Source organism: Mandrillus leucophaeus, unplaced genomic scaffold, assembly GCF_000951045.1.
Source record: "Mandrillus leucophaeus isolate KB7577 unplaced genomic scaffold, Mleu.le_1.0 Scaffold80, whole genome shotgun sequence".
Taxonomy (NCBI): Eukaryota; Metazoa; Chordata; class Mammalia; order Primates; family Cercopithecidae; genus Mandrillus; species Mandrillus leucophaeus.
In genome coordinates this window covers 4,775,163-4,789,633 of record NW_012108697.1, presented here as the reverse complement: position 1 = coordinate 4,789,633, position 14,471 = coordinate 4,775,163, and the positions used below count along the sequence as shown (strand labels likewise).

Genomic DNA, 14,471 nt, shown 5'->3' with positions numbered 1-14,471 from the left:
TTTGTTTCTGTTGCTACAGAATGACTTTTCTCCTTGTGTGGGTCTTATTTTCCTGCATCTTGCATGTCTAGTAATTTTTTTTTTTTTTTTTTTTTTTTTTTTTGAGACAGGGTCTCCCTCTGTTACCCAGGCTTGAGTGCAGTGGTGTGATTATGGCTCACTGCAGCCTCGACCTCCTGGGCTCTAGTGATCCTCCCTCCTCAGCCTCCCGAGTAGCTGGGACTACAGGTGTGTGCACCACACCCAGCTAGTTTTTGTATCTTTTGTAGAGGCAGGGTCTTACCATATTGCCCAGAGTGGTCTTCAAACTCCTGGGCACAAGCAATCCACCCACCTCAGCTTCCCAGAATGTTGGGATTAAGAGTGTGAGCCATCACACCTTGCTGCCTTCATTTTTGAAAGCTGTTTTTCCTAATATAGAATGCTAGTTTGAAAGTTTCCTTTTTTCCCCCCTCAGTGTTTTAGAGACACCTCTCCATTTTCTTATAGCTTGCCTAGTTTTTAACAAGAAGTCTGCTGTTATTCTTATCTCGGAGTTTATGAGCCTCTTGGATCTGTAGGTTTATGGTTTTCATCAAAATTGGAAAAATTTTGGCTATTATTTCTTGTAACTTTTCCCTTTCTTGGTCCTGTTTTTTTTTTCTATTATCTGAGTCTCTAATTAAATGTATATTAGACTTTACATTTTAGGTCATTGATGCTCTATTTGTCTGTGTGTGTCCGTGTATATTTTAGATAGTTTTATAGCTATTTTTTTGTTGCTGCTGTATATCATTTCTTCTTCAGTGTCTAAATCTACTGTTCTATACAATGAAGTTTTCATCTCAGGTATTTTATTTCTCACTTCCATACATTCCATTGGGTGTCATTTTTATTCAAGTTTTCTTTTACCTTGAACATATGGAGCTCATTGTTTAATAGCTTTTTCACTGTCCTTGTCTTATAGTTTCATCTTTTATTTTTGTTTCTGTTGCTACAGAATGACTTTTCTCCTTGTGTGGGTCTTATTTTCCTGCATCTTGCATGTCTAGTAATTTTTTTTTTTTTTTTTTTTGAGACAGAGTTTTGCTCTTGTTGCCCACACTGGAGTGCAATGGTGTGATTTCGGCCCACCGCAACCTCCGCCTTCCGGGTTCAAGCAATTCTCCTGCCTCCTGAGTAGATGATATTACAGGCATGCACCACCACGCCTGGCTAATTTTGTATTTTTAGTAGAGATGGGGTTTCTCCATGTTGGTCAGGCTGGTCTTGAACTCCCATCCTCAGGTGATCCTCTCGCCTCAGCCTCCCAAAGTGCTGGGTTTATAGGCGTGAGCCACCATACCCATCCTACATGTTTAGTAATTTTTAATTGGATGTGAGCTTCATAAGATTTTCACATTGTTAAGTCTTGGATTTTGTTGTATTCTTTTAATAGTGCTGGACTTTGTCCTGGCATACAGTTAAATTTTTCTGTAGTCAGTTTAATCCTTTCTGGCTTGCTTTTAAGCTTTGTTATGGTAGTTTTAGTAGCCTTTTGTCTACATCTAATTTAGCCCCACTGCTAAGGTAATAAATTTTGATGACTCCCTGAAAATCTATATATTAGGAGGTCTGTTTTGTGACTGGTAGGAATTCAAACTATTCACAACCTTGTGTGACTGCTGGGAATTGTTTGGGTTGCTGCTGCTAGGTCTTTGCCTAGCCTTTGGTGGTTTGTTTGCACCTAATGCAGATAAGAATTTAGGCAAAGACTGAATAAGTCTTTCTTGCAGATTGCACAAATCTATTTGCTACTCTCTTCTGTCTCCAATTCTGCCTCACAAATTCTAACCATCTTGGCTTTCCTAGACTAAAATATTTTGCCCTAACAGTAATAACTATTGGCGCTTGTTCTGTATTCCTTCTCTGCTTTTTCTGTGACCAGGAACCTGGCTCCAGGCAGTAACCTGGGGCAATCATAGGACCTCCTATTGTTTTCCTTTGATACAAGGGAGCACAGTCATATATGGCTATTGTCTGCAGTCTGCAAACCATTTTCTCAAACATTTTTTTCATTTTCTAGTTGCATCCATGGTGGTAAATAGAAGACCGTCTAGTAATTCTTGATTGGCTAGTATAAATAGCTAGTACTGTAACTACTATGGATTCCGTTATCCTCTGAAAAGTATTACATTTTGTTCTGCTAGGCAGTTAAATTGCTGTTGAGTCACCTTGACCATAGAGACTTAGATTTAGCTCTTCTAAGGGTGATGCTATTTGGTTATATCCTTAAACCTAGGGTAAATTCCTTAGTTTTGAGATGTGGTCTTTACTCTCCTATGTTATAGCCCTCTTGGAATTTTGTTTTCTTACTCTCCAACAACTTGACAAGACTGAAAATCCAAACTCTTAAAGAACTTTGGCGACTGTTGAACTCTCTGCTCAGCTCCTTTAGCCTTTTAGCTGTGGTTCTCCCCTTGGACTCCTTGCAGTCTCCTCTCCCACATGCATTTTCGGAGTCAGGCAAACATTTGAGGAGTGTGTATTTGCAGATTTTAGGACTCTGCTCTTTGTGATTTCCTCCTTTACAGAGTATCCAACCTTGAATTCCAGTCACTCTTATAACCCTGAACCCTGTCCTTTGGCTTCTTGGCAGTAGGACTTTGGCTTTTGACTTGAGATTTACTTTTCACCTGCAGATTTTTTAGTAACTTCATGGTAAAAGCTTTATAAAAAGGCATTTATGAAGGTGAATCTCATGTGATTGCTGTACTAGTTGTCTATTGTCGTATAACAAATTACTCTGAAAGATAACTCTTAAAACAACAATCATTTGTTACCTTATAGTTTATTTGGTTTGGGTATCAAGCACAACTTAACTGGACCTTCTGATTTAGGTTCTCTCACAAGATTTTTCAGTTATAGTGTTAGCCAGGGCTTGGGAAGGCTCACCTGGGAAAAGATTCACATCCTAGCTCATGTAGTTTTTGTTAGGATTTAGTTCCTAGCAGGTTGCTGGAGAGAGGGCTTCAATTTCTTGCTGACTGTTGGCTGGAGACTGCTCTTAGTTCCTTTTCACATGGGTCTTTTCAACATGGCAGCTTGCCTTATCAAAGGGTGTAAGCTAAGAAATCATTAAAGTGCTAGCAAGATGGAAGTCACAATCTTTAGTAACTGAATCACAAATGTGACATCCCATCACCTTTGCCATATTCTATTGGTAAGAAGCAAGTCACTTAGTTTAGCCCACACTCAAGGGGAGGGGTAATTAGATAATATATATAATTATTCATAAGGCAGGGCCATTGGGGGTTATCTTAGAAGTCTGTCTACTACAGTTCCCTTCTTTTTAAGGGTTAAATTCCCTCTAGTTTTAACTTTGGTATCCCTATATGCCTTTAAATATTTTATCCACAGTTTTAAATTATCAGCACGACTCCACCATTACCCTTAGCCAGAAGAGCTCAATGTTTGCAGATGTTAAATCCAACTTTCTCTTAGGACAAAAATGTTCTACCATGATAACATTTTCTTCATGTTTTTTCCCCCACAATTAACCACTAAATATTTTACGTAGATGTCACACTAGTATCTCAAATTCATCATGACCAAACTATAACTTCAGCTCAACTTTTCTTCTTTGTGGATTCTATTCCTCTCTCATAATTGCATCTTATCTTCTCTATCAACCCAGGCTCAATATCTTAGGATCAGAGAATTTTTTTGTTGTTGTTCTAGTTCTAGTCAAGGTGTAGCCTACTCACTAGACAAGTACTGGGCCACCAACTGTTTGTTACTAGTTTGCCCAAATTAAGAACAGAAACTGAAAGGAAGCATTTAGAATCTTTTTTTTTTTTTCGAGACGGAGTCTGACTCTGTCACCCAGGCTGGAGTGCAGTGGCACGATCCCAGCTCACTGCAAGCTCCGCCTCCCAGGTTCATGCCATTCTCCTGCCTCAGCCTTCCGAGTAGCTGGGACTACAGGCGCCCACTACCGCACCCGGCTAATTTTTTTTTTTTTGTATTTTTAGTAGAGACGGGGTTTCACCGTGGTCTCTATCTTCTGACCTCGTGATTCGCCCGCCTCAGCCTCCCAAAGTGCTGGGATTACAGGCGTGAGCCACCGCGCCCGGCCGCATTTAGAATCTTATGTAACAATTTGACATTGCTGAGACATCCAAGTGTGTGAGTTTGTGTTTTAAATATTCATCTACAACCACTTGGGAAAAAAGCAAAAGACAAAGAACCAGGCCTTCACCATATGTTGTCTGAAAAGCGTTATTCTACCACATTCCTGTCACTTTTTTTTTTTTTTTTTGAGACGGAGTCTCGCTCTGTCGCCCAGGCTGGAGTGCAGTGGCGCAATCTCGACTCACTGCAAGCTCTGCTTTCTAGGTTCATGCCATTCTCCTGCCTCAGCCTCCCGAGTAGCTGGGACTACAGGCACCCGCCACTATGCCTGGCTAATTTTTTGTATTTTTGGTAGAGACGGGTTTAACCGTTTTAGCCAGGATGGTCTTGATCTTCTGACCTTGTGATCCGCCCGCCTCGGGCTCCCAAAGTGTCTTGTCACTTTTTCTGTCCCTCTTGATAGTAGCCTGTTGTTCATTCACTTGATTCCACTGCCATTGATATAGTATAGACTTTCACACTATTTCTTGTGGCTTAATTGCAGTTGTGTCAACCTAGGCTCTGTATTTTTTCTCTTTCTCCAGTCCATCCATTCAAATCTAGAGAAAACAGACTTTTTAGAGCAGTACTCTGATTATCATGGTTTGCTTAAAAACTTTAAATTGTGCTTTATTATCTGGTCAAAATGGTCTAGATTCCTTAGGGTGATATTTAAGACCCTAGATTTCTCACTTTCTTTCCCTCCTCTCCTTTTCTGCCTATTTCCCCTCCCAACCCCCTGTGTCTCAGTTCAAACATGCTTTTTTTTTTCCCACCCCATCTTCCCCCAGCAGTCACAGTTCCAACTTCCTTCCCTGGGGGGTTTCCTCCTGGTGGTTACAGCAGTTATCACATCCTGACACTTTATTTCTTTATTTTATGATTCCCCACTCCATGCACACTACAGTGTAAGTTTCATGTGGATGGAACCTTGCTTTGTTTCCTGCGCTGCTGAATCTTTCATGTAGATGGAAACTTGTTTCATTTCCTGCACTGCTGAATCTCCAGTAGGTGCACAGTAAGTTTTTCTTTCATGAATGAGTCAGTGAAAGGGTCACCACCTTAAAGATAAAGAACTTTGAGGTGAATGGCCATGAAGATCCAAAAGAATGGCTCTTTAATGGTGAAATTTTATAAGCAAGCAATGAAGGAGACCTAATTGGAGCAGAGACTCTTTGTAGCCTCCCTCAAATCACATTGTCTTTTTACGAGTTGTAAGTTTCATGAATATGAGCATTTGGTATATTGTAGTCTGTTTCTTCAGTGCCCAGTATTGGGCCTGAAAAAAGAGAATGTACATAGCAATAATTTTTTGTCTGAACGAATTAATTAGTTCAGTAAGTGTTCCTACCAAGCTCCCAGCTGTGGCTTCTACTCCTGGTAACTCTGTATCACATTTCTGTCCAGTTCTGGGGGCAGAGGTTTGTCCTCAGATCTCAAAAGGATATAAGAAGAGTTGATAATCTTCATTTTATTGAGCCTTTTTCTTGTTGTGAGGACAGGAGCAATGACTTCAAAATTTTTTATGTGTTAGATTGGAAACTGGAAGTCAGCTGTAAGTTTTTATAGAAGCTTTTTACTAAATGGAGGTAATTCCCCACTGTTTCTAAATTGGTGATGGTTTTTTAACATGAATGCATTTTGAATTTGTTAAAAGTTTTCCTTGTATGAATCATCAAATGATCTTACTTCCTTAGACTGTTGATATGGTAAATAACATTGATTGATTTTCTAATAGTAAACCCGCCTTGCATATCAGGAATTAATCCTAATCGTACTTGGTCATGATGTATAATCCCTTTTATATTGTTGAATTCAGTTTTCTAATATTTTGTTGAGAATTTTTGTGTCTGAGTTCCTGACACAGAAATCTCATGAGAGACATTGATTTATAGTTTTCTTTTTTGTACTGTCTTTGATTTTAATATCAAGGTAATACCTCATAAAATGAGTTTGAAATTGTTTCCTCCTCTATTTTTTGGCAGACATTGCATAAAATTGGTGTTAATTCATTTCTAAGCATTTGGTAAAAGTCTGCAGTGAAGCCATCTGGGCCTAGAATTTCTTTTTTGAAAAACTTTTTAGTTACAAATATTTATTTAATGGTTATAGTACTATTCAGGTTTTCTGTTTCATCTTGATTGAGTTTTGGTAGTTTGGCTTTGGAATAATTAGGTTATATCTTCTAAGTTTTTGAATTTATGATTTATAATTACAAAGATTTTTGTAGTATGTCCATTTTCTCTTTTTAAACACCGTAGGATCTGTATTCCTTTTTTTCATTGCTAATATTTGAAATATGTGTCTTCTCCCTTTTTTATCTTTGTAAATCATGGCAGAGGGCTATAAGCATTGATTTTTTCCCCCAAAAAACCATCTTATATTTACATTAACTATTCTCTTTCTTCCTTGTTTTCATTTTTATTGATTTATACTCATTTTTATTAACTTCCTTTTGCTTGCTTCGACTTATTTTTATCTTTTTCTATTTTCTTGAGATGGACTTAGATTGCTGATTTGAGATCCTACCTCTTTTGTAATGTAAAAATTTAGTGCTATAAACTTCCCTCTTAGCACTGGCTTAACTATGTCCCATAAGTTTTTTTATTATAAAATATGCATAACATGTAATTTATCATTTTAGCCATTTTTACTTGTAGAGTTCAGTGGCATTAAGCACATTGACATTGCTGTGCAATGATTACCATTATTAATCTCCAGAACGTTTTCATCGTCTGAGACTGAAACTCTGTACCTGTTGAACAATAAGTCCTCGTTTCCCTCTCTCCTCAGCACCTACTAACCACCGTTCTGCTTTCTGTCTCTGTGAATTTGACTATTCCAGGTACCTCATATAAGAGGGATCATAAAATTGTTCTTTTGTGTGTGGCTTATTTCACTTGGTATATAATGTTTTCCAGGTTTATCCATGTTTAGCACCCATCAGAAATGTATTCCAGTCTGTAGAGTACTCCATTATATATATATACACCACATTTTGGTTATTCATTCGTTAATAGACAGTTGGGTTGTTTCCACATTTTGACTATTGTGAATAATGCTGCTATGACCATTGGTGTACAAATACCTGTTTGTGTCCTTGTTTTCAGTTCTTTTGGATATATACCTTGAAGTTGAATTGCTGACTTGTATGGTAATTTTATGTTTAATTTTTTGAAGAACCACTGTGCAGTTTTTCACAGCAACTGTACCATTTCCCAACAGCAGTGCACAAAGGTTCCAATTTCTCCACATCCTTACTAGTACTTGTTATTTTCTATTTTTTGATAATAGCCATCCCAATGGGTATGAAGTGGTATCTCGTTGTGATTTGCGTTTCCCTAGTGATTACTGATGTTGAGCATCTTTTCATGTGTTTATTGCCCACTTGTATATCGTTAGAGAAATATCTATTGAAGTCCATTGCCCTTTTAAAAGTCGGCTTCTTTGAGGATTTTTGTGGTGGTCTTGTTTTATGGTAGTTCTTTATATATTCTGGATATCAATCCATTATGAGATATGTGATTTGCATATATTTTCTCCCACTGTATAGGTTGCCTTTTTACTCTTCATAGTATCCTCTGATGCACTAAAGTTTTAAATTTTGATAAAATCTAACATCGATTTTTCTTTTGTTGCCTGTGTTTATTATGTGTGGCTTAAAAATGTGTTACACACCCATTCTTCAGAGTTCTATAGTTTGTACTTTTCTGTATCTCCAACCTCTGCCTTAAAAAATAATAATAGAAAAGCCTTGACAAGACCAATAAAAATGAAAAGGTTTTTTAAAACTCAGTAACACTGCAGGTAATTTAAATTGCCAATACAGACCTTTCAACCAGAATGGAAACGGAGAAATATACCTTATTTTCTGTCCTTTTAGAGCCCTAGTAAATTGAGAAGCAATTTTTACTTATAAATGTCAATTTATGCATTTATATAACATCAGAACACATGCATATTCGAAAGCATATATGAGATTTCATATTTGAAAGCTGGATGTAGTTCACAATCAACTTGAACACCTTCCAAGGGAGATTGGAAACAGTACACAGATAACCAACTTTGTTTGGCAACATAGTGAACTGCTAGACCTCCTAGATACTATAGGTGTGAGAGGAGAAAGAAGATACTGATAGCTGTTAATAGCTAACTGGATATTAAGAAGACTATCTTGATCCATTTTGGTAATGAAAATTCAAGATTAAAATTCACAATTACCAAAGTTGTAAAACTTTTAAGATAATTATTTTAAAATTACTTTTCCATTTCCATTTATTTCCATATCTTGAGGTAGATTATGACCCTCAAACTGAACTCAAGGTGTATCTGATATTATTTATGCTGAATTTGGTTAACAAAATCAGTACTTCAAATTTTGGAATATATGTAAACATTTGTGACTGAATTGGTTACTTAAAGAGGTTGGAAAAGTAATCATTCACAAACAACATTTTATCAGATGTCATCTTGAAGTAATAGTTTCAGATTTGTGGTTGACTTAGTTTTTGAGAAAGAAAATGCAATTGTGATACAGAAAAAAGAAATTTTCATTTTCTTGCAATGCAAGTATGTTCACTAAATGATTTAAAATTTTAAAATAAAAGTTGCCTCTATAATGTGGTTTTGTTTCCAGTTGTTTTCAGAAATTATAAAATTTATTTTCTTGCTTACAAGTATTATCTGAGTATGTTTTTATAATGCTTATTGAATTTTTATGTTGGTCAATTTACAGGTGAATTATGTAACCTCATTACGCTGGATGTAGCTCACAATCAACTTGAACACCTTCCAAAGGAGATTGGAAACTGTACACAGATAACCAACCTTGACTTGCAGCACAATGAACTACTAGATCTCCCAGATACTATAGGTATGAGAGGAGAAAGAGGATATTGATAGCTGTTAATAGCTAACTGGATATTAACAGGACTATTTTTGGTCCATTTGGTAATGAAAATTCAGGATTAAAATTCACAATTACCAAAGTTGTAAAACTTTTATGATAATATTTTAAAATCACTTTTCATTTCCTTTTCTTGACAAAGAAAATAGGTTTTAGGACATGAGCCCAATGAGATTATAAAAGAGAGAGAATATTGAGTTACATGTATATATATTCTGTCATAGTTTAAATTGCAAAATGGGTGGCTTTTTCTATTTCTGCTTGTTTCTGAGTTGCATGTTGTTATACTGGGTATGGTCCTTTCTTTGCTAAAGTATTCCATATTGAAAAATAAAACCATTGTTGTTTAGTTTTTTAAACACGGCCAGTATACTTTAAAGTTTGTTTATTTGTAATACTAAAGGGATAAGCGAGGAGATGACTTGAAGTTCAAAATATGTTTTAGAGACTTAGCCAAATTGCAAAAAAATTGAATTGAGCTGTGATATGTTCTGTGTTTATGTAGTCTTGTTTATTTTTCTGATTGCCCATAAATTTATACCAGTAAAGGGAATTTTAAAAATTCTGATGCTTTTTTAGTTATTAATGTGGTATAAGGATACTATAATGTTTATTTAGAAAAATTACATCTCTACTTAATTTACATAATTTCAGTCATGAATATTTAGTATTTTACTTTTTTCATTTTTATTTTTTTTGAGACAAATTTCACTCTGCCGCTCAGGCTGGAGTGCAGTGGTGCGATCTTGGCTCACTGCAGCCTCCGCCTCCTGGGTTTAAGCGATTCTCCTGCCTCAGCCTCCTGAGTAGCTGGGACTACAGGCACCCACCACTACACCTGGCTAATTTTTTTCTATTTTTAATTGAGATGAGGTTTCACTATGTTGGCCAGGCTGGTCTTGAACTCCTGACCTCAGGTGATCTGCCCACTTCTGCCTCCCAAAGTGCTGGGATTACAGGCCTTAGCCACCACGCTTGGTCCAGTCATGAATATTTCAGAGGCGTGATTACTAAATCATTTGAGGCCTGTGATGATGTTACCTTTCTCCAGAAGAGTTTTTGTCTGCCTCTGTTGGGTACCTAGTAGAGAGGGGATCACTTTAATCCATTTGTGTTCAAGGCTTGAGATTTTTTTGGTCCCCCAAGTGATTAAAAGGTTTTCTGCAGGCTAACTGGATGGCTGTTTTATTTCCAGTTCACCCTTACTGGTAGGGTGCAGCTCTAGAACGTCCCACTTGAGGTTGATGACTAAGAGTCCTCACCCTTGGCAGACCCTAGATTTGACTCTTGCTGGAAAAATGACTTAGCCTTTTAGCTGCGTCTTCCAGTTAGGGATGTGCTCTTAGGACGGAATTATCTCCATTGTTTTGCTTGTATCTGGGTTCCCAGCTTGTTTCTGGTCTGGCGCTTAGTCATTATGTTGTTAACTCTCTGATTTTGGTTTTGGAAGATGTTTTTATTTATTTATTTTTTTATTGGGAGAATTTATTTGAATTACCTACCATTACTTAAAACAAAGCAGTTTTAGGGAATTTCTTAGCAGGGTTGCGTAGACTGTCTTAGGTTATACAGGACAATTATTTACAGAAAAGCAAGCTGAAACATGGATGTAATAAGTAGCCATTAGAATCTATGTTTCCCTGATTTTTGGCCCATGACACTATCATATTACTATTTGTAGTGGAAAGAGATTACGTATTCTAGTTAACTGGTTTATGGTTTAGATGTCCCTCTGAAAGGCAAGATTGTCTGCAACACATACTGAATTATTCTATTAATATCCAAAATTAATATTCTACCGAATGTCCTGTATAAATAAGAGAATCAGATTTCTGGTTCAAGATAATAAGGACCAAGCACAATTATTTCATGCTTTTTTTTCTCTTTAAAATCTATTAAAATGGCCAAGATGAACAAGGAGAAGTGATCCTAGGAGAAAAAGAACATAGAAAGGATATTTAAACTGCATATTTAAAATATGATCAGGCTGATACAAAAAGGAAACAAAGAATAAAATACAACTCTTAGAGATATGTTTGCCAAATCAAATTTAATGGAAAATTCCATATAACCAAATGAACACAGCCAGAGACCGGTCTCTAGGATAAACTGAAAGTCCCCTGGAATCTAGATCAAAAAGAAATGTGTAGAAAAGAAGTGGAAAAGTTACAAAGTCATGGCAGATAGGACTAGACGTTCCAGAAGGCCAAATAGTGCTGATACAGTTATAAAATCTAATTTTATAATGTTTCCCTGAACTTGATAAAAACCCAGATAATAAGACCAAAATTGCTTACCAAGAAGAAATAAATTAAGAAGTTACATTCTGGTAGAAGTTCTAAATATTAGATGTATTTGTTTTGAATAAACAATAAATTCACATGTAATATTATACAACCTATCTTTACCTAGTTTTTGGTTTCAGGGTAATGCTGGCTACATATGTTCAATTTTTGGAATAGTTGGTATGAAATTGCATTATTTCTTCCTTTAATATTTGATAAAATTCACCAGTGAAGCCATCCAGGACAGGACTTTTCTTTATAGGAATTTTTTTTAAAGCAATTTCAATTACTTTAATAGGTATAGGGCTATTCAGGTTATTACTTTCTTCTTCAGCAAACTTGGTCATATGGGTCTTTCAAGGAATATATTTATTTTATTTTAGTTATCACATTTAAAAGCTTTAAGTTGTTCAGTTATTACTTTCTTCTTCAGCAAACTTGGTCATAATGGGTCTTTCAAGGAATATATTTATTTTATTTCAGTTATCACATTTAAAAGCTTTAAGTTGTTCATAACATTCTTAATGTTATTTTAATACCTGTAGAATCTGTAGTAATGCCACCTCTCTAATTCCTGATATCAGGAACTTGTGCTTTTTCTTAATCATTCTGGCTAGAAGTATATCAATGTTATTGATCCTCTTTTAGTTTTATTGATTTTCCCTATTGTTTCTCTGGTTTTTATTTCATTGATTTCCATTTTGAACTTTATTATTTCTTTTCACCAGCTTACTTTTTTTATTTGTTCTTTTTCTAGTTTCTTATGGTGGCAGCTTAAGGTCATTAATTTGAGACCTTTCTATTATTCTCATAAAGACAGTTAGCACTATAAATTTCCCCTTCAGTACTGCTTCAGCAGCTTCCCACAAATTCTGATATATTGTATTTTCCTTTTAGAAGTATTTTCTAATTTACCTTTTTGTTTCTTCTGTGATCTATGGCTTATTTATTAGGTTGGTAAAAAAGTAATCGCGGTTTTTGCTATTATTTTTAAAGGCAAAAACCTTAGACTTTGACTTCTAGTTTACCTCCATTGTGGTCAAAAACATTCCTGATAGGACTTGAATTCTTTCATCATAGTAAAAGTATTCCATGTGCAGTTTAATATGTATTCTACTTTTGTTGGGTGGAGTGATCCATAAATATCAATTATGGTACAGATGAGGCAATCAATGAGTTTATTCTACTTTCTGCCCTTTCTGGAGGGGTCTCTTTTTCTTCTTAATTTTGTTAATTGCATTGTCAGCATAGGTAACACATACCTTGTTATACTAATTCCCATTTTTGTTTTAGTCTTAATGTTCATCAGCAGTCCTGTTGCCATAGTTGCCTCAGTCATTTCTTGGTTGGCTGAAGTCAATCTGGTTGGTAGTCATTTTCTCAAAAATGGTTCATGGGAACAGTATTCTCCTATAGTTCTTGTATGTGTGTAGCTTTTATAATTCAGGAACAGTTTAGATGGATATAAATAATTGGGTCAAACTTCCTTTCCTTGAGGATCTCAGTAGAACTAACAGATAGTTCTACCTTCTTCTGGAATTGAATGTACAAAGATGAGGCCAGTCCATTTTTTTTTTTTTTTCCCCCGTGATAAGTGACTTAGTCATTTTGCTTGGCCAGCCAAAGTATTATTTCTAGATTTCTGAAATATAAGAACTATATTTTATTTCTCACTGTTCATTTTTCAGGATCACATTTTCCTAGTATACTCTGGGCCAATTCAACATATAGGTTTAAGTTTTATTTCAGTACAGTGTTCTTCAGTATATTCAGTATATATTCAGTGTATATTATGCTTTCTCTGTTGGCCATATATATTCAGCGTATATTCAGTATAGTGTTCAGTACAGTAAATATGTCATACAGTGACATATTTAGTTTGTGTTGTATGTTTTTACATTGAAATATATATCTGTAAGTTTGGTTAGTATGAACAACCAACTAATTAGAATAGTAAAGAAGAAAAGAAAGAATAATGTATAATCTCATCATAATCACTTTCAGTGAAACATCACCTAAAAGCACTTTCAAAAAATGACTTTTTATAAAATCCAAATTCTTAGTCTTAGAAAAACAAAATGTTGCTTTACTCTACTGCAAATCAGACAGGAGAACTAAAATTTAAGATACTTGAAATGTTATAAAGTGATTTTCTTATCCTTCTCATTGATGTTTAGTCACTGTGTATATCTTAGGATATTACACATGCTAGACATTTTATTGTTTCTTGAACATATCAGGTAAATTCTAACCTTGAGATCTTTGTACTTCCCATCTCTCTGTTTAGAACTCTTTTCTCTTAAATATCTGTATAAGTTTGCCTACTCCTTCAACTGATCAGATAGATATATAAAGCATGATTTTCATTCGACCTTCTTCTCTCTCAAATAGTCTAACAATATTTTATTATTTAATATTTTTATATGTGTCTGTATCTCAGTCTTGTTAAATAATAGTCAAAGGTGCATGCGATTAAAGTACTGAAATGAATAATCCTGGCAAACAGAGAAAGCATAGGTGGTGATATATGATACAGTCTTCTAGTAAGTAGGATTAGTGTCCTATTAGAGGTGATTCTTCTGTGTTTTAAGTGTGTTTACTAATATGAAAACATTTGATTTTAGTATTAATCTCTTGTAGTTTAGATGTTATCTCAGAATAACACATATGCCTCACCTCTAGCTTATTCTATAGGGTCAGATTACAGTATTACAAATTGGAAATCAATGAGAACTGAAACATTAACAAGAAAATTTTAAATAACATTGCATTTACTTTTATATAGCTTTGATAGTTGTCGCGAAGTATAGTACAGCTGTTACTCTGAGTAAATGGCAAAGTAAATTGGTAATATTTATTGAAGCTTTTTATGACATTGTAGTCATTTATCAATTACCATGTTTATTAAAATAATTACTCTTGTCTTTCTCCATCCTTTCCAGTCCTAGTATTTTGATTATGTAGCAGAAGATTGAGGTTTGGTGGGCAACTTTGACCTTTGGGTCTTGGTCTCTTACAAATTTCAACAGTTTTAATTGACCTTTGAGATTTTCACTGTCATTTATTGAAGAACAGCAATTTACCCTAAATAGTGGAAACTTAATTGAATTATGGTTCTCCTGATACTTTTCCTTTTTTAAATCCTACTC

General features: G+C 35.3%; 1 protein-coding gene across 1 annotated transcript in view; it reads left to right on the top strand.

Moving 5' to 3' along the window:
• The window catches only part of SHOC2 (soc-2 suppressor of clear homolog (C. elegans)), a 104,668-nt gene that overhangs the window by 67,401 nt on the left and 22,796 nt on the right, over positions 1–14,471 (top strand). The window contains exon 3 of the mRNA XM_011967535.1: positions 8,867–9,004. Coding sequence (XP_011822925.1) covers positions 8,867–9,004 — 138 coding nt within the window. The remainder of the gene's footprint in view (positions 1–8,866; positions 9,005–14,471) is intronic.